Genomic DNA, 27,993 nt, shown 5'->3' with positions numbered 1-27,993 from the left:
GAGGGGGAGGAGAGGGGAGGGGATGGGGGTGGGAGGTGTATCTCCTGTAGGGAGTGCCCCAGCTTCTTATAATGGCCCCTCTGATACAGCAGGGCCTTAGCACAAGCACTCCTAAAGAGCCCCAATCAGCATGGCCAGGCACCTCAATCACTAGCTTCTTAAGGAGAGATAGACCTGACCCATATCCAAGGTCATGGTGAGTCATGGCCATTAGTGCCAGCTTCCCAATAAGCCTTTACTCCCTCTCTCAGGTCCCCACCCTCCTCAACTCTCTCTGAACCCCCCTACTCACATCCACCTCAGCCTTAGCCATTTTCCTGTCTGGCCCCATGACTGGATCCATATGTTGGAGGAATTAACTCCTATAGAGGTTGCCATTAACTGGTTTATGGACCCCTTTGTCTGTTGTCGTGTCCATGGCTTTTCATTACCATGGATCATTGTCTCACATTTTTCTCCCACCGCAAGCAGCCATTTTGGCTCACTCTCTCTGCTTGCGGTGGAATAGCAAGCTACAAAACCATCCTCCTCCTCCTCCTCCTGCTTCCACCTCACCCAACTGGTTATTTTTATTTACTACTCTTCCTCCCACTAACACTAAGATGAATACCCCTTTCTTCTGTCTGCACTCCTGCCCTTACCCACCTTAATCCATCCCTCCACTGCTGCTAAACACACTTCCTTTCTCTGTTTATGGCTGAATTAACATTCCAGACTTGTGTCTTGCCTGTGTCTGTCAAATTAATCCTCACTGATTGATCAGCTGATTGACAGATTTGGATTGGGATGACGTGTACAGCGCGGTGATGATGTCACATGGCAGGAGATCCTGTTCAATGAATGTTCAATACTTTGTCAACCTACCTACTGTTAGGTTATGTTAAGACTATGTCGGCGTTAGCCGCCTCTCCTTCTTCCCATCACTCCCTCTGTCCCTTTTCTCACCCTTTTCACTGACAGTCTAGCAGAGTACACTACCCACATCATTACAGTATTTCCTTTATCACTGCTGACAGGACCAAACAAGTGTCCACCATATTTTTCTCACCTCCAGTCTGTTTGCTTCTAAAGGAAAAGAGGCAACAAAAGGAAGCAGTGTTAGACTGCTGTGAACAATTCTGGTATTTCCATGGAGGGCGGGGTGGGGGAGCATACAAGGACAGAACCATCGCTCACACAAACAGCTCTCTACCTGTGATTTTGGAAAAGTGAGAGGGAATGAGTAAGAAACTACTCCATCGTGTGTCAGGAAAACACAAAGAATGGCTGCAAATGGAGAAAAAGAGGAAGAGCGGTCGCTATAGAGACGATGAGTCAGGCAGCATCGCCTCATTAGGAATGACCCACCACACACAACCACAGTCATGTGACTGAGGCAGCGCAGACGCCCTATTCAGTGACACAGGGAGATAGGGAAGAGTGTGAGGATTGACTGTACATGCAGAAGTCATGAATTGTTAGAGCCAAAGAACAGAGAGGGGAGTGAGCGAGGCAGGTGGTTGTGAATATAAATCACAGATTCTGGTTTCAGGACCTTTTATGGAGAGACAGCACCTCTGGGAGGCCTGATTCAGAGCAGAAGGGAAGAAAATGCATGGCAGGCTAGGCTAAGCTAATGTTACAGTCATGCAGGCTCACTGCTACCCCACTGCTCAACCCTCAGTCAGTCAGTCGTCTACTGTATCTGCAGCCTGTAGCCTCTGCAGCCATGTCCCAACCAACTTTCCTGTCACTCAGTGTCAACTTCACTCCGAGGCAGATAAGACTTTGCTTTCAATGGACACTATCTCGAGCCGTTGCCAGCTTTTGGTCTCAGTGAAGGGTATTCTCTGGGGTGAATGTTTGGGTTGATAAAGGTGCCGGTTTGACACCTGCCTCTTCCACTGTCTGGGCAGTGTGTACTTGCGTTGCATTGTCTGAGAGTTTGTGTGTGTTCTAAGGGTGTATGTCTGTGTGTTTATGTCTGTGCACGGATGTTTGTACTGTATTGTGTTTTTACTCCCATGACTTGACTCCCTTGTAGTCTAAAAGGAAGCGGAAACACAATGGGAGCCCCTCCCTCCTCCTCCTTTATCCCTCTCTTCTTCTCTCTGTCACTAAATGTCACTCCTCAGCAGATTAACTCACTCCTAATTCTCATTTCACAGGAAATAACCTATTTACTCTCTCTTACTCCACTCCTCTCTCTCTTCTTGTTTGCACACACAGAACACGCTCACATCCTTCTTCACGCTTTCTCTCTCTCTCTCTCTCTGCCTCTCTGTCTCTCTGAACTCCACACATGCATGCCAACACACACAAACAAATATAAAAATACACAGTAAGACACAGCTACACACACTAATGGGCTGATGAATGGACGTCAACACACCATCAGGAGACTCACTGCACACTCATGCACAGACACTAACCCTTTAAGCCCATTAACTGTCCAGCATGGATGCAGGGTACCATGCCATGCTCCATTCTGCCCCCTGCTGCCTACGTGCTGCACCTGCCAGTAACAGGTGTGGGATTCAATTAGAGCAGCATGCTCTCAGCAGTCAGTCCTGTGAGCAGGCCATGACTGCGGACTGGGCAAAGGCTTGGGCCAGCAGAGCCCTCAGATCCCTGTAGCTAAAAGCAAAAAGTACAAAAACACAAACGCCACAAGGACACCACTTTAGAAACAGCTGCCAACCATTGGCAGGGGGTGTTTAGATCATCAAAGTCGTACATTAACCATCACCATGACACTGTCACATCAAACATGAAAACACCATGGATTGCAGAAGACAACCAAAATGAAAAGTCTAAATTTAGCCTAAAGCTGTCAGCGCTCACTTTTAATTGCGTTACCAGTCGATCACAAATTGCTGCGAGACAGTAATGGGAGATATTTACTGTCATTTTCAGGAAAGTTCTGGTGCTTTTATCATTTTATACAGCAGCTTCATATTGACAAGTAACAGCTGACCTGTGCCTGGGAAAGGGATTATAGAGATAAATAGTCAATTATTACAGCAGTATTTCCCTGTGTGTGTGGCAGTAATTGGCATGCTAGAGTATGATAGCTGCAGCCTGGGTTTTAATCCCTGATAAGGTAAGTTTCATTAGCCATCTGGCTAGTTTGTAGGGTAAAGAAGTGTGGTGTCTGCGCTGCCTGGTGACTTCACTGGGATGATCATGACTGCAAGATTTCCATCCGCACCAAAACAGGAATTAATCTATTAATCTAACTATCTCACATAATCCCAGATTGCTCTTACTCTAGCTAACCTGCTCTAGCCAGGATAATGCCTAATCTCAAGATTTACGCCTAATGCTTAATGCCTAATACCTCATTCATACTGTGGTCATAATAGCCTTTTGTACCATAGACTCTACTGCTAGGGTTTGACTGCTACAATCGCCCTTCAGGAGAGAGAGGGGGAGGCAGAGCAAAGGAGAGGCAGAGTGAGCTGGTAAACAGGAAGGCAGCTGCGAAGGATGGGGAGTGCAGGTCAGAGTTAATGAAGCCCCCTAGGCAGTGTTTTCAGAGTGTGAAGCATGTTTCTGTTTGGTGTGTGTGTGTGTGTGTGTGTGTGTGTGTGTGTGTGTGTATGTGTGTGTGTGTGTGTGTGTGTGTGAGTGAGAGTCCGAGTCCTCATGGAGGCCTTTGATGAGCCCCTTTGACACCAGGCCCACCCAATGACCAGTTCATCAGATTTGTCAGAGGATGACAGACTGTTAGGCTATGATGCGCTGGAGTGTTATTGTGATGATGAGCCCAATAGAGTACAGGCTGCCACCAATTTAGTACAGGGCTCGAAGGTTAGGTGCAGTAATGAACAGAACCAGAACTTGGGGGGCGGGCACAATGTAGTGAGAGTAAATTGTATTGCAGACAACAACTATTTTGGTGCCCTGATAGCTATAGTGCATTCTTCTCTGTCTCTTACCTGTATATTATATTATATATAGCCAGTCACGACTCAGTACAGCATCCCTCTTCCTCCAAAGCTCTGGATCCAATCCTAAACTTATTGTGCCATTAAGAGATTTAATCTGGACATGATAGATAGGAATGTCATACTGTGTATCTAACAGGATCTTAAATTTGTGACACACGGTTAAAGCTGGTATCCAGAACTAATGTAATGTTAATATTATACAGTATATATCAGAAAATACAAAAACTAGTACATTTAGAATGGTTAGGTTATGCTTTCTTCTATTGAGCAATGGTAACTAGCTTGGTGGGTCACACCTGTACAAGTTGATAAAGACAACACCAGCAACAGTGAATCATGGAGCACCATGTTTATATATTCACACACTGAAACCAACAGCATAAATCCAGTAATATCAAACTTTGGACTACATTTTCCTTCTAAGACCCTCTTTATGATACATTCCAGCCACTCCCATCAGCCATAGGTTCAGCCTTCAGTCCAGTGGCATCCATCATCCAATGGAACCCAAACTAGTTCTGATTTGCTTTCATTAAATCCTCCTGTTGCTGTACAATTGTTACAACTGTTATTTCTTTATGTAAGATTGATGTGTTTTAATATGATAAGTGACCATAAAGCAAATTGTTCCATAGAGGCATAACAGATTTACTCTGCCCTTTTCTGTATTACTGTAATGCGGATCAGTTTCACTGTATGGTGGCAGATGAGTTGAATGCTAGCGTGCACATTGATACTTACTTTTCTGGTTGGTCATCCTTTTTGTGACTGCAGAGAGGAGGCTTGCATGTTTGTGTTTCTTTGTCCTTTATTCTACCTTGAGGCAGGGCTGGCTTTGTTTGTAGGTCACCTACATGCAGAGCCGTTGCATTGCTTTCTGCATGCTGTTTATTTCTCTATTTACAGTAGCATTGTACTTTTGAGGCAGTGTCCTACTTTTAGTGGTTGTTTTTTTCCACTCTCTAGCTTTCTGCTCCGATAACACCTCACCCTTTACGACCTTTATTTGAAATATTTTGGAGCACAATTTCCGTTTATTTCCAGTGCACTCATGCTGTGTCTGGATTGATAAAGATGTCATTTGATTGTGGTGTGAGGGAGAGTTGGCATAGATGTTAGTCAAGAAATTCATTGTTCAGCTGTCTGAAAGTGCCAGATTTAACCATTTCTCTGAACATTGTTTTGCATATTTCAGTCACCCCCGTTCATATTTGCAAAGCAAACACCTCAGGCTTTCGTGGGAGCATTTTGGTTCGACAATGGAGCATGACAAGCCTCCTCCCTGTGAAGAGTCTGTATTCATAGTGTTTGTTTATGCCTGAGCTTGATTAGATTCCTGTTTGGCTGGTAGTCTCAATCCCTGTTGGACCCCCTCAAACAGAACAGGCTAATTCCTAAGTGGCCCAGCACCAAAGATCACCAGCCACTATCAAAAACAGCATGACACACAGCGAAAAGGGAAAGCTGGATTTCCAAAAGCCTGAAGTAACTCCTCCATCTCTCTGTTATGATTCTCCTCCTGCTCCAGACTCCATGCAATATTCAAGACAGTTGGAGCCTAGACTGATCCATCACTCTAACAGTCACTGTGTGACAGAGTGTGAATGCGTGTTGGTGTGTGCATGCATGTCATGTACGACTCTCGTTTGTATTGGGATGGTTATTCGTGTGTGTGTGTGTGTCTGTCTGTGCATCCGAGTGTGCTGTATGTCATCTGTGTCCAAATGCCCCTGCAGTGTCCAATTAGTTCAGAGATGCGTTCAATCATGAGGTGACCAGCAGGTGTCTGTCGCAACCCCAAGCCAGAGAGCCACATAAATACGCTGGCAGAGGAAACATGGGGACTCCTCAGCTGTTTTATCTTGTAGGGCCTCCAACTCTCTCTCTCTCTCTCTCTCTCTCTCTCTGTCGCTGGTACCCCTGTGATGTCAGAGTGGCGATGATGCCAGCCGCTTTCCTCATAGATCACCTGACACGCCTGGTGGTCCCAGGGCACTCTTTCTGTCAGGCAGGGACACAGTGTGTCAGACAGCCAATTTACACCAATCCCCAGTGGATGACCTCCACCTGCCTAAAGTAGGCATCCTCTGTGTGTATGTGTGTGTCTGTGTGTGTGCTTGCTATATGGATTGTGTGTAAGGGATCCCATGTATTTTTGTGCATGTATCTATGTCTATGTTTGGATTAGGGACTGTTGTTTGTGGGTGTGTGAAGCTGAGTTGCAGTTGCAGAGGAAGGGGAGGCCTGGCCAACCTCACATCTTTACCCCAGGATGCTTTTTTCTTTGAGGCATTACTCTTGACTGAGAGCCAAATTTGAGTCCTAATAAAACAAGCACTACAATTACCATTTTACCACCCAGTAGCAGAGTAGAGAAGCAGAGGTCTTTGAAATAGAAAATGCACAATCACATAAAAAGTAGGCCACGATAAATTAGATTAGAGACTACATCTAAGTCGCCGTGGCAGCCAGAAATCTCCCATTTATCATATCCAGACGCTTTCCGACCACAATGCTGATGTTCTACAAATGAGCTTTTATATGTTCCTTCATTTTAAATCTGATATTGTACCTCACCTCACTCCCCCTCTCCCCCGCTCTCCCATTCTTCTCCAACTCTTTGTCTCCTTTTAAAATCTCAACTTACTTTTATCTGCTCACATCTCTCTTCCGTCCCCTCCATGTCTCTCTCCTGTTCTATATCCCATGGTCTTTGGCCTTTTCCCATTTCCCCTCTCCCTCCTCTGCCATCTCCATAATATCTCTCATTCTTACAATGCTTTGTTTTCATTCCTTTTTGCCTTCTTCTCCTCCTCTCTGCACCAACACACCGTCTCTGCGCCAGTCTTTGTGTGTCCGGGCACTCTGCTGCGGGTACAGGCGGCCAGCTCTCTGCAGGAGGCGGAGCACCAAGCAGGGGCGTGGTGTAAGGACCCGCTGCAGTCTGGAGACCGTCTGTACGTCATGCCCTGGACCCCCTATCGCACCGACATGCTCTATGAGTACGCCTCCTGGGAAGACTTCAAACAGAACCGAGCCACCACCACCTACAAGTGAGGGCGCCTCCCACTGTCCTGAATGATCAAATAGCATCTGCTGCTGTATTGATTTATTGGCTTTTGATGTGGATATGGATGGTGATAGCAGAATGGTCCCACTGTGGTGTCAGCTTGCTCACAGTGAGGCCATCTTGTAGGATTGTGTCATGCAGAGCAGATGAATTGACTTGTTCTCCTGGATTTCTGCACCACTCATGTGATTCTCTCGCAACAGGTTGCCCAACCGAGTTGACGGCACGGGGTTTGTTGTGTACGATGGTGCAGTATTCTACAACAAAGAACGAACACGAAACATAGTCAAGTATGACCTACGGACGCGCATCAAGAGCGGCGAGGCCATTATCACAAACGCCAACTACCATGACACCTCACCCTACCGCTGGGGAGGGAAATCGGACATTGACTTGGCTGTGGATGAGAATGGCCTCTGGGTGATCTACGCCACTGAGGCCAACAACGGGCGACTGGTGGTCAGCCAGGTGGGAGAGCAGCGCAGCACAGAAGGGGATGAGACGCGGATTATAAATGCAGGAGTGGATTATATCAAAATCTCATCAGACTAGTCAGGCAATAGGTCATATGTCACACATGAATGATTTACTATTGAGATTACACAAGTGCACTGACAAATGAGAAACAGGCCAAGAAAAAGGGTCACATAAAAATCAGCTTAAAAGGTTTTCAAATCCCATCATATCCAAAAACTAATCTTCACTTGTAAGGTAAATATTTGATTTGTTTTGTAGGTGCAACACAATCAGTTTCTCTCTGTCTTCAAACATTGTATGATTGAATTACTTACAATCATAAAAATGAGGCATTGTTAGGTTGCCTATACATTTATATAGTTTAGAACCACATACTGTACATACTGTTTTAAACATATCATACTGTTTGTCATCTGTAACCCAAAGTCACATTTCTTTGTCCTGCCCACTTGACAAACTCAAAACATGATCCATCGCTGTGAACTTTGGAGCGTTCTTATTTAAATACCAGTTGGTTCTTTGTTTCTTAACAAACAAAACTGCAATCAGGCAGCAAGTTTCCACACAAACAGAGTTTGAATTAATGTGTTGTTCAGATAGACGGGTCCCATTTATTATCACTATCTTTGACCTTACCAGGAAATTGTTTTTCAAACTGTATAAGTTAAACTATCCATCTAAAATATCAAACCCCGCATGAGCTATGAGAGTGTAGAAGCAATAAAGTAATAAACAAGAAAGTGATCACTTTTAGTTTTTATTATTTTTTCTACCCAGAGTGCTACAAACACATGGATTATGCCTCAGCATGCAGTTTGAAGGTATATTGAGCAGAAGCAGCTTTACATTAAGGAAAATAAATATCCCTTCTCCAAAGCTGAGGGTTTAATTACTTTTTAAATGTTTTTACAAGCACTTATAATTCTTTACATTATTGTTCAGAAGAACCATTTGTGCTGCCGTGTAAAATGAGTATTAAGGGAAATGTTATATCAAATAATTTCTTCTTTAATGGATTTTGTAGATAATCTATTACAACATGTAGCTTTGTTAACCAGACATTCATACCCTATACGATCATTTATACATTAAGCCTTGGCTCAGTTCAGCATTTCTTCTTTGCCCATAGGTGAACCCTTACACCCTGCGCTTTGAAGGTACCTGGGAGACCAGCTTCGACAAGAGGATGGCATCCAACGCCTTCATGGCGTGTGGTGTGCTTTACGCTGTGCGGTCTGTCTACCAGGACGATGACAGCGAAGCAGGCGGCGATCTAGTGATGTACGCCTACAATACCAACCACGCCCGCGAGGAGCCTGTCAACATCCCTTTCCCCAACCCCTACCAGTATATTTCCTCTGTGGACTACAACCCTCGAGACAACCAGCTTTATGTCTGGAACAACTATAATGTGCTACGTTACCCGCTGGAGTTTGGACCACCAGACCCCACCACGGGTAAGGAGTGATCCCACAGATACACAATGTGTGTGTGGAGTACTAAAGAAGCTTGTGGCATGCACATCTCTTTCAGAGGAACATTTGCTTCTAATCTATAAGTATGATACATTTTGAGTTTGTAAATTGGTGGAAACTAAAAGGTTATTACAAAAAAGTATGCATATGTTTCCTCCCATTATACTTGAGATGGAGGCTTTTTAGTATTTGCTGAGCTCAAGCTGGAACGGCCTATAAGGGTTAACATCACACAAGTTGGTAATAAGGTATTATGGTAGCATTGATTTATTCATAGAATATTTGAAATTGAGAATTACTATTGGACAGTATGATACTAAGTAAAAAAAAGTAATGTCCGATTAAGTTGTAAAACCCTTCTGATTGTTGATATTAAGAGTATTAACTCTTGACTCTTCAAAGAAAGTAAAACTCTCTGCTCTTGACTCTACAGCAAATATTCTGAGTAGAAATATTATGAGTGTACTTTATAGACCTCACACTGTTTTCTTCCAGAGGAAATTACTTTGATTAGAAATTTACAGATTTATAAGACATGTTCTTGCCATGACTGCATTTCGCTCATGATTATTTGATATTCGCAGAACATGAAGTTACGAAGAAGAACCTTTTAGAGTGTTTGTTTGATTTAGTGAAAAAAAGATGCTTTTTTGCTTGATCAGGGAACACTTCAAACAGCCCGTGCAGAATGTGTTTGTGACTGTTTCTTATCTGACATTTGGGTTCCTCAGATATCAAATCATTGTATTTCCATCCCCAGCCATAGTTACAGTAAAGAGCAGCCTCTCAGGTATGACTGCTGTAGCACTTCATATCAACTTCCCTGTGTCATGGATAATGAAAAAGTCATTCTGAAATGATAAGGGGGAGGATGAAATGAGAAGACCACACTGCATTTTGGCAGTCCATCAATATGAGAGGGAGGTTTGGATGTATTGTATATCTGAGCCGCATAAAGGCCTGTATGAAGCTCGGATTAGGCCCAGAGAGAGTAGAGAGGCAGAGACACACGGGCGGCGGCTCAGCGTTTGATCAGCTAGGATTTTGTAGTTGTGATGTGTTGCTTTTATCTTCGCATTAGGTTTGGTTGTTAGTGATGGTGACTTCTCTGATACATTTGATCAATTATTTACTTCTCCCTGACTTGTGATGATGCCTTCTCTCCATCTCCTCCCCTGCTTCTCCTCGTCTCTCTGGAGAGCAGGCTTTGAGAGGCTCAAAAAAGTGTTTGTCACCCCAATTATTGTCGGGATAACTTTTGAACTCAACTTCTGAGAGACATAGTACATTCATATGCATGTGTCCTTCACTCTCTTGATCTTTTTTTTTGGCTTTTGCTGTCAGGTTTTGCTGCTCACTAACAAATTCCTTACATCCTTTTATAACTCTCTAGATGTCTCTCACTCACTCTGGGTGTCATTCATAGCCTCCAACTCTGTCTTCTCTTCTCTCTGTATTACTTGGGTTACCTCAGGCCCTCTGACCACCACCCAAGTGACCACCACTCTTCCAGCCAGGCCCTTCACCTCCAGTGCCAGTCCCTCTACCGCCCGCCCCGTGGTCCCCACCTCTCGCCCAATCGGCTCCATCAACAAGCACCCTGATCTTCGACCGATCACAGCCACTGTGCCTGTCACCCGCCGTCCACCCCGTCCTCCTCAAGGCCCGGAGCCCCATGTCTGTGAGGCCAAGCTGGTCCGCGGTGTGCAGTGGCCCACCACGCAGAGAGGAGAAACAGTAGACCGCCCATGTCCCAAAGGATCTCTAGGTGAGGACATCTGCATGTGTGTATTTTTAAACTTGTGTGCATTTTTTCCACTCCATGAAACAAACAACATGGGTGTTACATGTTGTGCTCACACAGTTTGTCCTCCATGCATGTCGGTGCTCGTGCGTGCAATATATGTCTGTGCATGTGCCCAAGTGATCAGCATGTTTGTGCTTTCACACTTGTTATTTTCCGCTGTTGTCTTCTTCTGTCCCTTCGCCGGTCCCACCAGCAGGCACAGTCCCCGAGGACTCACAGATGAAAGCCCGTCCTCCACAAACGAAAGGCTCATCTCCCACAGAAACAGAGCTGATTGAAAGTGGCGAATAATAAAATGAAAGGCTAGACAACACAGGCTTCACCTCCCTTCATGCTAGCTTCTATACCTCTAAACATGCAACCATCAAAAAGCTCTCTTTAGTCACAGAAAAAAGATGTCTCCCTCCATCTTGCTCTCCAAGGCTCACTTTCGCTGTTTCTGTATGTTCTCTCTGCTAAAACAGCAGTAACATTAAATTAGCAGCTGGCTTAATTGCCGTGTCTTGGCAGAGCTCTCAAACCCAATCTGTGGTCGATGGAGGAGAGTATAGAGAAAAGTGGGAGAGGGGAGAAAAAAATCAGTGGGAGAGAGAAAAAAGGGGGTATGAAATGCAACGCCACATCTGCTCTGATCCTTCAACAACTGTGAAGCATTGTTGCATTGTCTCTGTCATCTCTGCTCTTCTGTTGTGCTTCTATCTCTCGCTCTGTCTCTCTATGGTCCCTCTTCTCCTCTTTTCTCTGCCTTGTCTTTGTGACTTGACGTTGGTTATGTGTGTTAGCAGCAGCAGATAGACCCTCTGGTTTTATCCCTGCGTGGTGTCCTTTCTCTGAACCCTTGTAACTAAAGAGAAAACCTAGCTGGAAATGAGGGTTAGTGGAAGGTGCTTCCCTGTGTTTTTATTTGACAGTGAGGGATCATACCTGATGTCTTTGGTGTGTGTAAATGTTATGTGGTGTGTCGGCACATGTTCCTTTTTAGACCGTTCCTTTTAGAGCATGAAAGCCTGTTCCTGCCCAGCCATCTTCTTCCTCTCTCTTCCCTCACTTTCTAACTGTCCCACACTCCATTATTTAACCGTTTCTACTTCTGACCCATTTTCTCTAAGACTTTTTACTCTACCTCCTCCCTCCTTCTTCCCTCTCATCTTCAAACACTTTGAGTATTACATTTTTAAAATTTATTTCATTCCATTTTTCTTGAGTTTGAAATCATACCTTTTTTTGTGCTCATCCCTCTCCTCCACACTTCCCCCTTTAATTGCAGACACCTAACGCTTATTATCTCTCCATTACTTCCCCCTCCTCTGTTTCTTCTCCCTCTGCTCCTCTCCAGGCATTGCTTCGTTCCAGTGCTTGGCGGAGCAGGTCACGTGGAACCCGCGGGGTCCTGACCTGAGCAACTGCACCTCCCCGTGGGTCAACCAGGTGGCCCAGAAGGTGAGACCTGGAGCCACACACCCTGGCCATGGGCCTGTCCCCTTCCTCTGCCCCACTGCCCCGACCATCCTCCCTATACACCTCCACACACACATTAACATATCTCCAAGGCTGGCCTGATTAAAATACAGACTAATTTCAACTGGCCCTTCATTACAAAGCATCTGCTCTTGATATTTAATTAACTCTCTTTATACTTAAATTACAGCTAGGTAAAATGATTTTTAAAAATCATACTGAAGGCCTCACAGCTTGCAAAGTACTCTGCCACTTCCGTTTCTATATAATGCATTATACCTGTGCAGTAGCTAAACATCATGGTTTCTAGATGATGTACAATGATTTTAACTTACCTCACTGCTATTTAAATTGCCCAACTGTGTTATTGTATACACTGTAGTAATCTGATTAATCCACAATTTAGGCAGTAATCAGATGTCAGAAAAGCCCACATAAATGTGAATTAGGAGTAAACTGGTTAACGTGGATACATTTCTGCAGGAGAGAACCCTGATTATTTTGCCATGCGTACCCTTTCTTAAAGGTTTTTTAAGTGTGTGCATGTGCCTGGAAGGGAAAGTAGCATCACGTTGAAAAGTAACATTGTTGGAAGAGTCCATTACACCTTCTCCTTTTGGCAAAAATCAATTGCAATTGCAAACTGATTGTTTAGGGTGTGATTTGCAATTGAAACTGCACTAAGGAGAATAAAAACCTCACAATGTGTTCTACAAGGTCCATCTTTGTTTACAATGATGCGAGAGGGGCTGATAATAAAGATCCTTTTTTCGGAGGGGGTCTGGGGAAATCTGATTGCTGAACAAACAAGCAGCATGCAAACTCAAAACATGTGATTCCTTCCAGTGTTAGTGCCTGTAAACATTTAACAGATTGAGTTTTCCAACCCCTTTCAATATGACTCCAGTCATGAAAGCAGATCTGTTTTATCATCCTTATACTACCACTGTATGTAAACATGTATGTGTTTGTGTGTGTCCATGTGCAGATAAAGAGCGGTGAGAATGCTGCCAACATAGCTGGAGAGCTGGTGAACCACACACGCGGTCGGATCCAGGCTGGAGATGTCAGCTCGTCCGTGCGACTGATTGAGCAGCTGCTGGACATACTGGATGCCCAGCTTCAGGCCCTGAGGCCTGGAAACAAGGAGTCAGCTGCACGAAACTACAACAAGGTAAAAGTGTACACACACGCCCACGCCTATATTTAAGTCAAGCATTAGGAAAGGACGCTGAGGTTAATGTAAATTTACCCCCCTAGTGCACATGCAAGGACGAGTGAGTTTTTAATTTACAGTTTTTTTTGTTTAGCTGTTTAATTCTTCGTTTTCTCCCTTCCAGCTCCAGAAGCGAGAGCGGACCTGTCGAGCCTACATCCAGGTAGCTTTTCTCTTTTATCTGCCTGCTTTACATGCCTGTGGAGTAGGACTGCTCTGTGACTTAGAATAACTGGGGGAAGATAAATCCTTGAGTAGACTGGGTTTGTGGATGAGATTCCTTTGGCTCAGTGTTCTGTATTATGATTTATATTGCCTTTTGGAATCATCACTTATAAAATTTCTGGTTTGTGCTGAAGAGCAGTGTGAGTAAGTTTTGGTATAACTCCTGGCAGACATCATATACAGTTTTTAAATGTTGGTGTAGTATTTCCTAGAGCAGTGAAAGCTGATTTGTAGTTTTTCTATTGCTCATTGTGTACATATCCTTGAAATATGGGTTCAGCTAATGTGGAAGTCATCTGTCTTTGACATACTCTTGGCTTTGTTGGACCGTTATACAGCCTAACTGTAATATTGGCATTGACCTCATTGTGCTGCACAGTAAGGTACAATATCTGCGGCTCTGTGAAAATGTAATTTGACTATGGTATGAAAGGCAACAGTTTGTGTTACTACACCCTTCTGTGCTTTTTCAATATTTGTGCAATATCTCTGGTTCTGAGAGCTGTAATGTAATATCATGAAAAGGCCTTGTGTATGCTCCTCTGTAATGATGAAATGCGGCACTCTGCAGCACACAGTCTTTTGTGTGTCTTGACCTGTCTGCAGCGTTCTGTAATATGACACCACATCTTCTGATCTCTGTTGGTGCACAATGAATGTAATGGCTGCTGTGTAGTATGTAACTGGCCGTTATTTTTTGTCACATACCCACGCTGTTCAGAGTAAAAAAACAAAAACACCCTTCGTCTTTAGCGTAGCGGACAGGGTGCATTCTGATGCTAAATTCATTTTGTTAACGGCAATGCTCTTTATTCCACGCAGCAGTCAATCCTTCATTTTGAGAGGCCTGAGCAAGAGAATTACATGATTCATCAAGCAGGCTACTCCAATAAATTGGATAGCTGATACAACCATCAAAATTGCCATTAAATGAATTGTAAGTGTGAAATAGAATGGTAATATGTCTGACATAGCATAGTAATAAATGTAGTACAGGGAAGTGGTGAGTTTCTAAGAAATTGGAATAGTGGAGACTTTGTACCTTGAAGTGGTCACGTAATATGTTTACACTTTATTATATGGTACAACAAAAAGAGTAATTACCAAGGAAAGAAAGAAATGAAGAACTAACTGATAATTACTGAATAGCTAATTAACAGCTAATAGCACTTCCTGAAAGCTGAGAGCAGACTGCTAGACACTGTGTCGAGAAGCAGTGTCTAATGATTAGTCACTAGATATTTGTGAATCTGCATACTAAACACTTTCTTAATGAATTGTTCTCGATTTTCTTAGAATTGTGTACGAAATGGCACAAAAACAATAACTAATCATTACTGCCCTATTATGAACATGGTATTTTGTGTCCCCTTGTGTGCAGTAATATTAGTTGCTCAGAATGCATCTTTACTTCATGATTATCTTAACATAACTAACATTTTTTGTTTCCTCAAGTACTGTAAAGTCGAGCAAAATCCTAATGAACTGCGAAAAAGCTACTACTTTTTCAGTGCAAATGAGCTATCAGTTCAAGAATGACACAAGGATAAGAATTCTAAAAAACACAATTTTTTCAGAGCATTTACATGTGCTTAAATATTCACATCGTATCTGTAACTACGTATGAGCTATTCATTAATTATCAATAAGTTTGTTACTCGTTCCTTGTCAACTACTCAGGATTTTGCATACCTTGTTGAAAAGTGTTCCCAGTAATAGTAATGAATGCTACACATTCTGCATGTGCCAGGCGGTGGTGCAGACAGTGGACAACTTGCTGCGTCCGGAGGCCCTGGAGTCGTGGCAGGACATGAACAGCACGGAGCAGGCCCACACTGCCACCATGCTACTGGACGTCCTGGAAAAAGGAGCTTTCCTGCTCGCCAACAACATGTATGGGAATCGCTTTTCCGACCGAGCACCCAGCATTGGTAAGAAAACAGTATTAATGGTGTCAATTATGGTGGATGTGTGGATGAACCACAGTTTGGACCACCTCCGGGTTGTGACTCTCATTCTCTTGGGTGTTTTTTTGCATCTTTGACAGCGCAGAGGTTTTCATAAAATGTTTGCGTGCTGTGTTTCCACCAACAGATCTCGAGGTGCATGTTCTAAACACAGAGATGGACCTGCAGGACTTATCCTTCCCACAGAACTATGCCAGTGACAGCACCATCCAGCTTTCAGCTTCCACTATCAAACAGTACAGTCGCAACGGTCAGCAGCCCTTAACCCCACCCCCATCCTCACCCCTGAAAAATTGTACTCTCCCGTGCAGCCCACTCTTATGTTTCCATTTGCATTTTCATGCAAGCTTAAAACAATCTGCATGCAGTTGACTTAGTTATTGGTTCATAATAATAGGCTAATCAGATTAACAAAAGTGCTGAGACAATTTCTTTTCTTGATGGTTTCTTAACAGCAGTCTTAATAGAATAGCTGGGGAGGCGTGTAGATTACAATCGGCCCCAGTCTGGCAGAGCAATCTCAGCACTCCCTCTCTTCTCTCTTCCCCATTCCATTCCCTCGCTCCGTCTCTCCGCCATCTTATCCCCCTCTCTCATCTCTCTTGTTTCTAACCCCCCCCCCTTCTTTCTGTCACCCCCCTCTCCATCACTCCCCTCCTCCCTCCATGGCCCCTCATCCCATACCCTTTTCTGTTTTCTGTCTCCGCTCGGCTCTGCAGTGGGAACGAGATTAGAATGATTGAAACAAACGCACATGAAATATTCATATGGAATAATAAGAGATCTGTGAATGCTTGAGGGATGAATGTTCCATTGCCCTCCACATTAAATCTCGCTCTCTTCCACCAGTCAAAATGAAACGGTCCTTACCATCATTCTAACCTTCACTAACTCCCTCTCTCTGTCTCCCTCTCGCTCACCCTGTCACTCCCCACTCTCTATCTCTGTCACTCTCGCTGCCATTACCATATTATGCCCCCATTTCTGTACCCCCCCGCCTCCTCCTTTGTTGTTCTGTCTCTATCTCCCTTTTCATATAACATCTGCCTTTTTTGCTTCCTTTTCTTTTCTTTCATTCTCTCTTTTCATCTTTCTGTGTTTCTCTGCCTCCATGTGCAGGACAAGTCAAGGTGGTGTTCATTCTATATAAAAACTTGGGATCCTTCCTGTCCACCGAGAACGCCACAGTGAAGATGGAAGTGGAGGGGCCAAGCCACGAAAAGAAGCGCCTGGCCGTTAACTCCCATGTAATTGCTGCCTCCATCAACAAAGAGTCCAGCAGAGTATTTCTCACTGAGCCGGTGGTCTTCACACTCAAACACCTACAGGTGGCCTAATTCAGTCCTTATCATGCTTAATTTACATTGTGACACATAGACTCCCATCACCATTTTGCATCATCCCTCTCTTTGTTCTTCTTTTTCCGCAGTTGGAGAATTATTACACTCCAAATTGCTCCTTCTGGAACTACTCTGAGCGCTCCATGACGGGCCAGTGGTCGTCGCAGGGCTGCAGGCTGCTGGACACCAACAACACACACACCACCTGCTCCTGCAGCCACCTCACCAACTTCGCCGTGCTCATGGCTCATCATGAGCCCGATGTAAGTAAACAAGGGCGTGGCAGACACACGGTTAAAATGGAAGTAATTTATGCAGACGTTCATTCGTGCAAGCATTAGTGTTTGCTCACTCTCAGTCACACACCCTCACGCACATGCACATTAATGTACCCTCTCAAGGCTGACAAGCTCTTTGTTTTGAATTTTCTCTTTTCCTTCTTTCACTCCGAAATTCAGGGAGGCACATGCTTACAAATTCATGTCCTGCTACTTCTAGCTGACATTCACATGAATTTGAATGTCATGTATTTTTTTTCAGGACGTCTTGTCTCTTGTCTCTACACTTTAGCTCCTTGCATATATTTACAAATATTAAATAAAGCAATTTTGCTCTTTCTCTCCCCTCCCCCGTGTTCTGTCTATCTATCCCGCTATTGTTTCTTCCTGCCACTATTCTCCCATCTATCTCTGTACTCCTCATCTCCCATTCCGCTGTCTTATCCTATATTTTTCGCTCTCCATTTGTCTCATTCTGTTGTGTATCTATGTCCCCCTGCCCTTTCTCTTTCCCCCATTCCTCGCTCCACACTCTCAACCCCCCATCTTTTGTTTACGCTACACCACCCGGATCTCAGTACCAGGGGCGAATGCACGAACTGATCCTGTTTGTGATCACCTGGGTGGGGATTGTCATATCCCTCGTGTGTCTAGCCATCTGCATCTCCACTTTCTGCTTCCTGCGGGGCCTGCAGACCGACCGCAACACCATCCACAAGAACCTCTGCATCAACCTCTTCATCGCCGAGCTGCTCTTCCTCATCGGCATCGACAAGACAGAATACCATGTGAGTTTGTAGCCACACGCGAGGATGTTAGGTTCTCACTCATGAACTGGGTTTTTCTTGTTGTTTTGGAAAGGAAATATATTACTAGATTTTTACTGCTCTTTTAAAAAAAAAGCACTGCAGTACATCCCCTCCTTTACAACTCACTTGATACACCTGTGCCCCTCATGAAAGTGGCTCACAAGATCAGGTAAGTTTTTGTATTTTCCAGCTTAGAAATGACATAGAGCGTTATAGTACAGCATAACACAAGTGACAACGTTTTTATTGAATACTGACTCTGAAACTAAAATTGAGGCAGTGTGTCTCTATAAAACATTTACTGCATGGAGTAATGAATTACCACTCAATAATATGCACAGAGCATCATCCAGGGGGCAGCTTTTCATTTTTCCTCTGTGAATGTCCAAAACTACTACCTGATAGTGACTCTGTTCTTTCCTCTCCTGTTTTTCACTCAGTTATATGCCTTAACCTTAACTGTTTCTCCTCCTTCATCTTAATATTTTCATTCCTACCTCTTCCTCTCCTCTCTGTATTCTCTCCCTCGCTGCTATCCTCAGATTGCCTGTCCCATCTTTGCTGGCCTTCTGCATTTCTTCTTCTTGGCTGCCTTCTCCTGGATGTGTCTGGAGGGTGTGCAACTCTATCTCATGCTGGTGGAGGTCTTTGAGAGCGAGTACTCCCGCAAAAAGTACTACTATCTGTGCGGCTACTGCTTCCCCGCGCTGGTGGTGGGCATCTCTGCGGCCATAGACTACAGGAGCTATGGGACCAAGAAAGCGTACGTGTGAAGACAGGCCTTTTGCACCTGCAGATTGAGAAGTAGGATTATGCTATTCCCCCAGCTGGAAATGTAATATGCAGTGCTGTGTGAACGGCTCTTGCACCTCCCCGCGGACTGGCTTTTCTGAACACACTTAGCCAAAGCCTGATGATTAGCCTTCATGAGATAATCCGCTGAGACAGGGAAATACTGTGTGTGTGCATGCCTGCCTGTGTGTGTGCACGTTTCTGTGTGTGTGTTTGTTCATACGATTCGTTGCGCGTAACTCTCTCTTCTCCTCTGTGCCACTCCAGATGCTGGCTGCGAGTGGATAACTACTTCATCTGGAGCTTCATTGGACCCGTTTCATTTGTTATTATGGTATTAGCTTTACTGTCAGACAGTATTATTCCCTTCTCTATTTTGATCACCCAGCCAAACCAAAAGTATTTCACCACGCTTGCTTTGTGAGGTTATTAAGAGTGCAAAGGCAGTATTTTTGGAGCAGACTGTAAAGTTCACTACACATTATTTTGATTATTCCTATCTTCTCTCCTCAGCTTAACCTCATTTTCCTCATGATCACTTTACACAAGATGATACGCAACTCTTCAGCACTCAAACCTGACTCGAGCCGCCTGGATAACATTAAGTGAGTTCATATCATTCAATGGGAGTCATACTTGAAACATGTTTTTTTTTTTCAAGAAACATAAACTTATGATAAATAAAGCACACTGTCAGATGGATTGCAAATTGATTCAGTTTCTCTGTGTATCTGTGTATCAAGTCATTATTTGTGAACATTTCCTTGTCCACTTCCTTCAGGTCATGGGCTCTGGGGGCCATTGCCCTGCTTTTCCTGCTGGGGCTGACGTGGGCTTTTGGCCTCCTCTTCATCAATGAGAACACAGTAATCATGGCCTACCTCTTCACCACCTTCAACGCCTTCCAGGGCATGTTCATCTTCATCTTCCACTGTGCCCTGCAGAAGAAGGTAACAATGCGAGAATAGACTCTGCAGAGTTACTATATATCGTGGATGTCATTTTGAATAAGCAGATGAAATGTTGTGGAGATGGATGGATGAATGGATGTGCATGTCTGATTGATATTCAGCATACATGTTCAGAGTGATTGCATTAAGTACATTTTGCTGTTGCCATGTGTTAAAAGCCTCTGTTGCTCCACATTGGGTCCAGGCTATTGAAAGTAAGTGTTTGTGTTTATGAGTGGCTTTAAAACCTGCCCACTGTGCCGGTGGTGTTATTTCTTTATAGGTCCATAAGGAGTACAGTAAGTGTCTGCGTCACTCCTACTGCTGCAGCCGCACCTCCACCACCAGCTCCCACGGCTCCCTGAAGAACTCGGGCCTGCGTGCCAACAACCGCTACTACAGTGGCAGCCAAGCTCGCCACGCAGCGGCCCACAGACAGGTGCGGGCAGGACAGACCAACACACATAAATGATGGCACACACAAAGCAGTATGCAGGCGCACCTGCTCATCTTTACACATCAATCAGACCTCTGTTGAGTTTTAAAATTGTGTTTTTCTTTGAACAAATGAAAAGAAAATCTGCCTGTACGGCAAAATGATTTCACTTGTTTTCAGTGGAAATCAGCTTGTTTCAGTTGGAATGAAACAAAAAATCAATTGTCTTGAATCAAATGACTCTCTTGATACAATCTGACTGTCAAAAAGGGTGTCCAAACTAAATAAATAGGTTCGGAAAATTTCCTCACCATGCTGGTATATTTTTCCCTTGTTTAAAAGGTCTGTTATGTAAGACTCTGAAGTACGAAATGAGTGAATCTGCGGGGGTTTGATTGCTGATCAATACCAATGACTCACCGATTACTTGGCGAAGCACTTGAATTGACTTACTTGCTTAACTTACTTTTCAGCCCACAGTCACGTTTTCATTAGCCAATGATGTGCAGCAAGTGAAACACCGGTGTTATAATACATTTTGTTCTCAGTGACAGAGCAGTATTAAAGTATGTTAGATCGTGATGTATGATGTGTTCATTAGACATTAATCAGCCGGCATGCTCACTTCTGTGGTGAAAATGTTGCTTTTTTGTTTCTATCTATTACTGGCAGCCGTGTGCTTACCAGAGTAGATGACTCATTAATAAAGACATCCTTTGAAGTGCATGTACTATATATAGACACAGGCACCATACAAGGCAAGACTGTGCATGATGGCATATGTGCAATGGCACAGACACATAAGGTACACACACACATTGACATTGACAACAAACAAGCTTTCCCACAATGTAATAAGATGCTTTCAAACAACAATTGTATCAGCTCCTGCGATCATGTCTTACACATCTCGAGTTTATTAGCCCCCCTCGTGATAACATGACATAGCTGTGTGCCTCTTTACCCAACGCCTCAATCTCTTTGTCTGCCGTGTTTGCCTATTGTTCTTTGCGGATTAGAGCGAGCCCCACAGTTTTGATTACAGCAGCCCCACTGAGTTACAAAGTCTACCCGCCGAGTTTCTATATTTAACTTGTTGTCTGTTTGCTGCCACTCACTGCGCTCTGCTCCTTCTTCCAGAGTCGGATCCGCAGGATGTGGAACGACACGGTTCGGAAGCAGACGGAATCTTCCTTCATGGCGGGAGATATCAATAGCACCCCGACACTCAACCGCGGTGAGGCCTCCCTCTATCACTGCTCTGCTTCCCCTCTGTTAATATAGCACACTTAAATGCACACAGACACACACTCATATAGACTTACAAAATAAAGCATGGGAATAGAGTGGACAGAGCCAAGGCAGAGCACTGTTATTAAGAGTTAAATGTGCTCATATAACATAGTATATGTTGTCATATATCAAGTATACACAATGATGAATGCACACATGTCTGGTGTATTAGGGTTAACTATTGATTCTGATTCCCTTGTAGCCAGCAAACAGCAGTTAACAGCAGCAGTAGCTTAAATTGAACATATTGTTGGAGGCTGGTTGGTGAGTGGTGGGCTTCAGTTTGCAATGCAGTGGCAGCCACTGGTCAGTGAAAGCACTTAGCAGCAGCTGAAATATATGGACCTCAAACGCTCCATATGTATTGGCTAAACAGGTACGCATGTACTTGATTACAATGTAAAGATGGAGCATTTGCGTTCTCCTGGCATTTGTAGATGTGAAGTCTCTCTATGAGCTGTAGGTGAAACTCACTCACTCACAGGATCACGATTAGCTAGGCGCACTACAATGTTTGCAGTCATGTGATTCTGATGACACTCAAAATTCAAAATGAGGCAGGAAGTTAAAGGCAGAATGGCTGAGATGGAGGAAAGCCCGCACTGTGCTAGTTGTTGTTTACTCATTGTGTCATCCCAGCCGATGTGTGTGAAGACCTTTGACCTGTGAGTCAAAAGTGTTACCTATTCAGTGTCCGACCAACTGTGAAATATGTTCATCAGTTCTTGAGTTACAGTCAAAAACATGTTTTGTAAGGTCACAGTGACCTTGACCTTTGACCACAATTCCATTCAGTTCATTCTTGAATCCAAGTAGGCGTTTGTGAGAAAGTTGAAGAAATTCCTTCCCGGCGTTCCTGAGATATCACATTGGACGGACAACCCACAAACATAACGCCTCCGGCCACGGCTATTGCCGGCATGGAGGCACAAGAACATAATTTGAAGAAGGACTGAGACAAATAATCAATATCACAATATATTGTGTCATGGTCTCTTGCTGTAAGTGTGGCACTTTCTGTTGCATTACCAAACCAGACATATTTTCTTTTTTCTGCTAATATAGGTTTGATTTCCCCCTTGTAAAAAATGTTCTTCCTATTTAGGAGGATATTTTCCAAATATCCACATGTCTAGCAATATAACATAGAATTGAATGTGTTGTGATACCATCATTCTAGCAAAATGTTGTAATAGCAGTGTGCCATGAGTTAACCCGAGATTTCCAGCCCTAGTTTGAACTCTTCTCAGCCTTTTATAGTTGCATGGGATCAATCACATCCAAACACACATCCATATCTTCTTTGCCTGAGTGCAGTGACGCATGCAGTCCCCTCTGAACTCCACACAGCACATGAATAGGGCACTAGCAATTACTTAAGACCTGGAGATGTGAAAAATGTGTGTGGAGTCACTGATTGTCTCCGCCTCAGCAACTGGTGGCGTCACCGCCGCAGCCATCAGTGACACAGAGACGATCAAGGTTGGCTCAGGTTCCGGGTGGGGGGGTGTTGTGTTGATGATGGCACAGAGGCAGTTGCTAAATCAGCCGTCACTCTCTATGCTAATTTCATCCATTTTCTTTTTAATGAACTGATTAGCTTGTGAGCGAACAGGGGGTAATTATTCTAATTGAGGAGAGTGACAGGAGCAAGGCAGGGGGTGAGGAAGAGGGGTGCTATGAGTGAGCTGGATAGATGAGAGGTGTGTGTGTGTGTGTGTGTATGTGTGTATGTCTGTGTGTGTGTGGGTATGTGTGGTCGGGCGGGTCGGTTTCCGGGGCTTTTCTTCACGATAGAGCAATCACCAGGCCTGGTGGAGACACAATGGGGATCATTCCATGTTGCGCTGTCAAACACAAGCAACTGTGCTGTGAAGCCTTTATTTTCTGTGCTTCTGAGAAAAGTTTGTCAGTTGGCAGAAAGTGAAAGACGAAGGGTAGTGCGGGAGGGAGGGAGAGGAAAAGAGAGATATAGAGAGAGGCGCTATCATGGAGGAGTAATTAAAGAGGCCGAATCTGGAGAAGAGACGCTGCGTCGTTATCACTGGCATCTCGGATCTCTTTGATTTCTCCACTTCACTTCTTCATGAACCACAATCTCTTCCTGACAATAGTAATGTGTCCAGAAAAAAAAGGCGTGCAGTACACACACACACACACACACACACACACACACACACACACACACACAAAGCCTCCCATGATTCCCCTTGCCCTACTTTCTCTCCCCACTTAAAGCTACTTCCTTTAATTTTCTACAGGGTATTCCTATGAGGTACACAAAGACAACTAATCCCAACTAATTTGGTGTTGTTTGTAACAATTCTGGCATGAGGAACTGCCAGAGAATGGAGGGAGAGGGGTTTGTGTGGCATGCCAGAAAGATGGACAAGGGGAAGTCTAAGAGGAGGAAAAAATGACAAATAAATAGCTGTGTGTGAGTGCATATTTTATTTTATTTTTTTGGAATTCCCAGCTCCCTTGCTGTGTGATGAACGGTAGGCGTGAGACCTGAAGGTTGCACTTTGCCTTGGACTACTCTCCGTCATGCTGTCCTATTTTTAATTTCATGGCATTTCTGTTCGAGTTGCCTCAGGCTGGAGCCATACATGGGCATTATACAACATTCTCAGTGTGCCATTTCTTTGAATTATATTTGTCTTGTAGTGGCATTCACATTTCACTGGGAAATTAACTGTGTTTCAATGGCTGCACCCCTAGACTACATAATGGCATGCATTACTGTTCTCCCCCATCTGACTACATTGTCAGGAGCCAACAGAGAAAAAAAAAGAATGGCAATGCTCCAAACAGTACCTTTCCACTGCAATTGTATTTTTACTCAAAGGTTACAATCAGCCTGCATAAACATCGAGGAGAACACTGTGAAATGCATTACTCCATAAAGCACCGGCAAAACAAAAATAGCCCCATCTGAATAAACAGTAAATATTTTTATGATTCCAGATGTTATTACTGAGTCTGGAAATGGGAATTCAAAACGTTACACCTACTGTATACACTGTTTCTGCTTGTGCTTGCTTTGCATACATTTGTGGCCAAGATAACAGCCCTTTTCTGATTATGCTCATTTTTTAAATCTCTGTGTCTAGCAGCGACCATGGGCAACCACCTTTTGACGAACCCGGTGTTACAGACTCGCACTGGTACCTCTCCTTACAACACTCTGCTGGCTGAGAGCTTCACCCCGCCCTCACCTGGCGTCTTCAACTCTACAGGTTAGCTCCTCATAAACGCTCCAGTCTGTGTGTGCATGTGTGTGTATATACAGCATGCACTCGGCTTGCTGTCTTTCTGTCCATTACTCTGTCAATAGTTTGACACAGTATACACAAACTCACTACTGTATTTGAGTGTTTACACATGTGTTTGTGTGTGTGAGCCTGTTTGTGTGTTGTTTTTTTAGACTATTATATGTAGCTGTCATACGGATTCACTAGGCTGAGCAGAACAGAGCCAAACATTGCCTACAGCCTAACCAGCCATCTGGTCAGATCTTGAATCTTCATGAGAACAGCCACAAATTGATTAGAAGTTTAGCTACAGCTGTGACTGCCAGAAATCTTCAGGAGTTTTCCTGTTCCCAGACAGAAAGAGTAGTCGGCTTAAATCATGACGGCCACAGAAAGGGATCAGACAGCTCGGTGGCCAGGGACAGTCCATCTGGGTGTAGGTCAGTCAGGTGTGAGTGCTCACTGTAATTGCCTGTGAGTGTGTATGTGTGTATTTGCTTCTATCTCAGAGTGGGACTTTATAAACAGCCTCATGGCTGTTTTATCGCATTGCTGCATTCCCACACTACTCTTTGGATGCCTGCAGCTGCTGAATTAGACATGTTCTGGTAATTGCCCCACTACAGTACCAATATTCACTTGGTAATGGAGAACTATGACTGTGTGTGGCTGGTCGCTGGCTGAGTGTGCACCCGCAGAGTATCAGGCCCAGTGTCTGAGGACTGAAATTTAATGCGGCGTTTCTGTTAAATATTTTAAAGCCCCTCCGCACAATACGTCAAGCCTGATGGCCACAGGCCTGGCAGCCAAGACATTTTTAGAAGAGAGTGGGAGAGGAAGTAGGGAGAGCACTTCATTAGAATGTCTAATTACCCACACCACCACTGAAGAAGAACGTTGATTAAAGTCATACTACACATTAAATTTAAAAAATGAACACACTTCTCACTTTTTGGGCTTTTGCTTTGCTGTGTGACGGTAATTTGGGAGAAAAAGCACAACATCTTCGGCATGTTGGAGGAAGTCGTAAAATAAACATCACTGCTACTGTACAAGGTTTTTGTATGAATTATGTATGTATCCAGGTGTCACTGACAGGAGTAAATAAATATCCAGAGTATTTTATGTGGCTTAGATGTAAATGTTGAAGAAATATGGTGTCAAACAAACAGGACTTAGTCTGCATAAATCAGAGTTAATGTGACTGTGCGTGTGATAAGAGTTGGGTGTGAGAGTATGAAAGAGACAGCGAGAAGAAAAGGGGCGGATGGACAAGGATATTTTTTATTCTGTTAATGGTTCCCTTTTGAAATGTCTTAAAAATGAATACATCAAGTTAATGTTGTATCATTAAAGAACACTTACTGACTAGTGTCTTTCATTTTATTCACTCCACATTACTTTCTCTGGTGTGCACAGGAACCTTCCGTGACCCAAGTAAGTGTAATTCACCTCAGTTCACATCACTGTAAGCTACCCCAGCTTTCCTTTTACCATCTGATAGTTATTCCTCCTCTCTTACTGACACTTGCATCTGACTGTATGATAATAATGCCAAAACCCTCTGTCTTCTGTTTGTGTTTGGGTCCAGAGAGCACGTTATCTAAGGCCCGCGACCCCTGTGGGATGGAAACTCTGCCCTTGAATGGTAACTTCAACAACAGCTACTCCCTGCGCAGTGGCCCAGGAGGTGGAGGCGGGGGCAGCTGTGATTTCCTTGGTGGCGGCGGCGGGGACAGTCCCCCGCCCCTCCTCAATCCCCGTGGCTCAGAGGCCCTGGGAGGCGGAGGCATCCGACGAAACCTCTCTGATGCCGCGGCTTTTGAGAAAATGATCATCTCTGAGCTAGTGCACAACAACCTGAGAGGTGGTGTTGGAGGAGGGAGTGGAGGAGGAGGAGGTGACGTAGGGGACAGGGTGTGTGGTAGCCTGGCCAGGGGACGTCCTCATGGTGGGGTTGGCCGGGGGACAACGGGGGTTGGGCCAGAGCCGTCTATGAGCATGGATGAAGACGAAGACTTTCTGAGAGAGGGGCGGCAGCGCACCCCGCAGGATGTAGAGCTGCTCTATAAAGCTCTGGAGGAGCCCCTGCTGTTGCAGCGCGCCCAGTCAGTCCTCTACCAAAGCGATCCAGAGGAGTCGGAGAGCTACACGGCCGACCTCACCGAGAGCCTGGGCCACAGCGGCCACAGTGGCCAGAGTGCTGGCGGGCAGGGAGGCAACAGAGTGCCAGACTCCCCTGCCCGTGACTCCCTGTACACCAGCATCACCAACCTGCGAGACTCACCCTACCCCGACAGCAGTCCTGAGCCCCTGGAGGTGGTGCCTCGTTCGGCCCAGCCCCCTGAGGAGCTGTACTACAGTTCTGGGAGGCCCGCCCTGGGCTCTCGTGGGGCCCCCATGCAGACCTTCTACCAGGCCCCACCCCGGAGACCGAGTGGGGAGGGACACCAGGCTCAGGAGCCTGCCCACAACGAGGGAGACGGACAAATGCAGCTGGTCACCAGCCTGTGACTGGAGCCTAAAGGAGGAAGTTGGGGACTTATGTGATGGCCAGAGCCGCCTCCTTGCCCACCTCGTTCTCACGTCTCTCCACTTTCTGCTTGTTTGGTTGCCTTTCTTTCTCTTGACTTTTATTTAACTAACAGATGAGCAAACAGAGTGACCTTCAGGGGGAGTCGTGGCTGACTCTGCAGAATCAGCCTTTATCTTTAGCCCTCCTCCGTCATATGGAGATGAGTGATGGGTGTTTCTCTGTAGAGCATTCATCGGCTCTCTCCAGTCCCAGTCCTCCCCAGTTCCTTTGGTAAGGCCAAGTCCAGCACTCTGAATGTACCGATTCACCCCCTTTACCTTCAGATATTTCAAAACTTTAAAACTTTGTTAAAGTTTTTTTATGTAATTTTTCTTCAGACCTGCCTCCGGAGATGGGACTATCATTTTATATTTTATCTCATTTCCCTTTCGTACCATCCATAGGTCTTTTTTGAGTCATCATTTGATAGGAGTAGTTAGCTGTGGAGATGGGAATATAGTACACTATTATAACCTAAAAAATGTCTCACAGAAAGCTCTTCATTGTTGCCAAAAATATCTTTTATTGAGCCAGAACAGAAACTAGAACATTCACAAGGCAAACACACACACACACACATACGCTCACTCGTCCGGAAGTGCTCATTACTGAACATCAAAAGTGAAAACAGAACGCCAT

The 27,993-nt window shown here is 44.6% G+C and overlaps 1 protein-coding gene across 1 annotated transcript in view; it reads left to right on the top strand.

Moving 5' to 3' along the window:
• Positions 1-27,293, top strand: part of adgrl1a (adhesion G protein-coupled receptor L1a) — a 48,591-nt gene extending 21,298 nt beyond the window's left edge. The window contains exons 5-25 of the mRNA XM_070923435.1: positions 6,778-6,985; positions 7,206-7,470; positions 8,609-8,936; positions 10,429-10,722; positions 12,098-12,201; positions 13,208-13,393; positions 13,560-13,598; positions 15,411-15,591; positions 15,755-15,877; positions 16,747-16,955; positions 17,057-17,230; positions 17,824-18,033; positions 18,597-18,817; positions 19,114-19,180; positions 19,360-19,451; positions 19,628-19,796; positions 20,080-20,235; positions 21,373-21,469; positions 24,642-24,764; positions 26,199-26,216; positions 26,371-27,293. Of these exons, the coding sequence (XP_070779536.1) occupies positions 6,778-6,985; positions 7,206-7,470; positions 8,609-8,936; positions 10,429-10,722; positions 12,098-12,201; positions 13,208-13,393; positions 13,560-13,598; positions 15,411-15,591; positions 15,755-15,877; positions 16,747-16,955; positions 17,057-17,230; positions 17,824-18,033; positions 18,597-18,817; positions 19,114-19,180; positions 19,360-19,451; positions 19,628-19,796; positions 20,080-20,235; positions 21,373-21,469; positions 24,642-24,764; positions 26,199-26,216; positions 26,371-27,293 (4,187 nt within the window). The remainder of the gene's footprint in view (positions 1-6,777; positions 6,986-7,205; positions 7,471-8,608; positions 8,937-10,428; positions 10,723-12,097; positions 12,202-13,207; positions 13,394-13,559; positions 13,599-15,410; positions 15,592-15,754; positions 15,878-16,746; positions 16,956-17,056; positions 17,231-17,823; positions 18,034-18,596; positions 18,818-19,113; positions 19,181-19,359; positions 19,452-19,627; positions 19,797-20,079; positions 20,236-21,372; positions 21,470-24,641; positions 24,765-26,198; positions 26,217-26,370) is intronic.
• Positions 27,294-27,993: the final 700 nt, after the last annotated feature.

Source organism: Enoplosus armatus, chromosome 17 (genome assembly GCF_043641665.1).
Source record: "Enoplosus armatus isolate fEnoArm2 chromosome 17, fEnoArm2.hap1, whole genome shotgun sequence".
NCBI lineage: Eukaryota > Metazoa > Chordata > Actinopteri > Centrarchiformes > Enoplosidae > Enoplosus > Enoplosus armatus.
The sequence above is the reverse complement of the archived record's forward strand: the minus strand, read 5'-3'. Positions and strand labels throughout refer to the sequence as shown.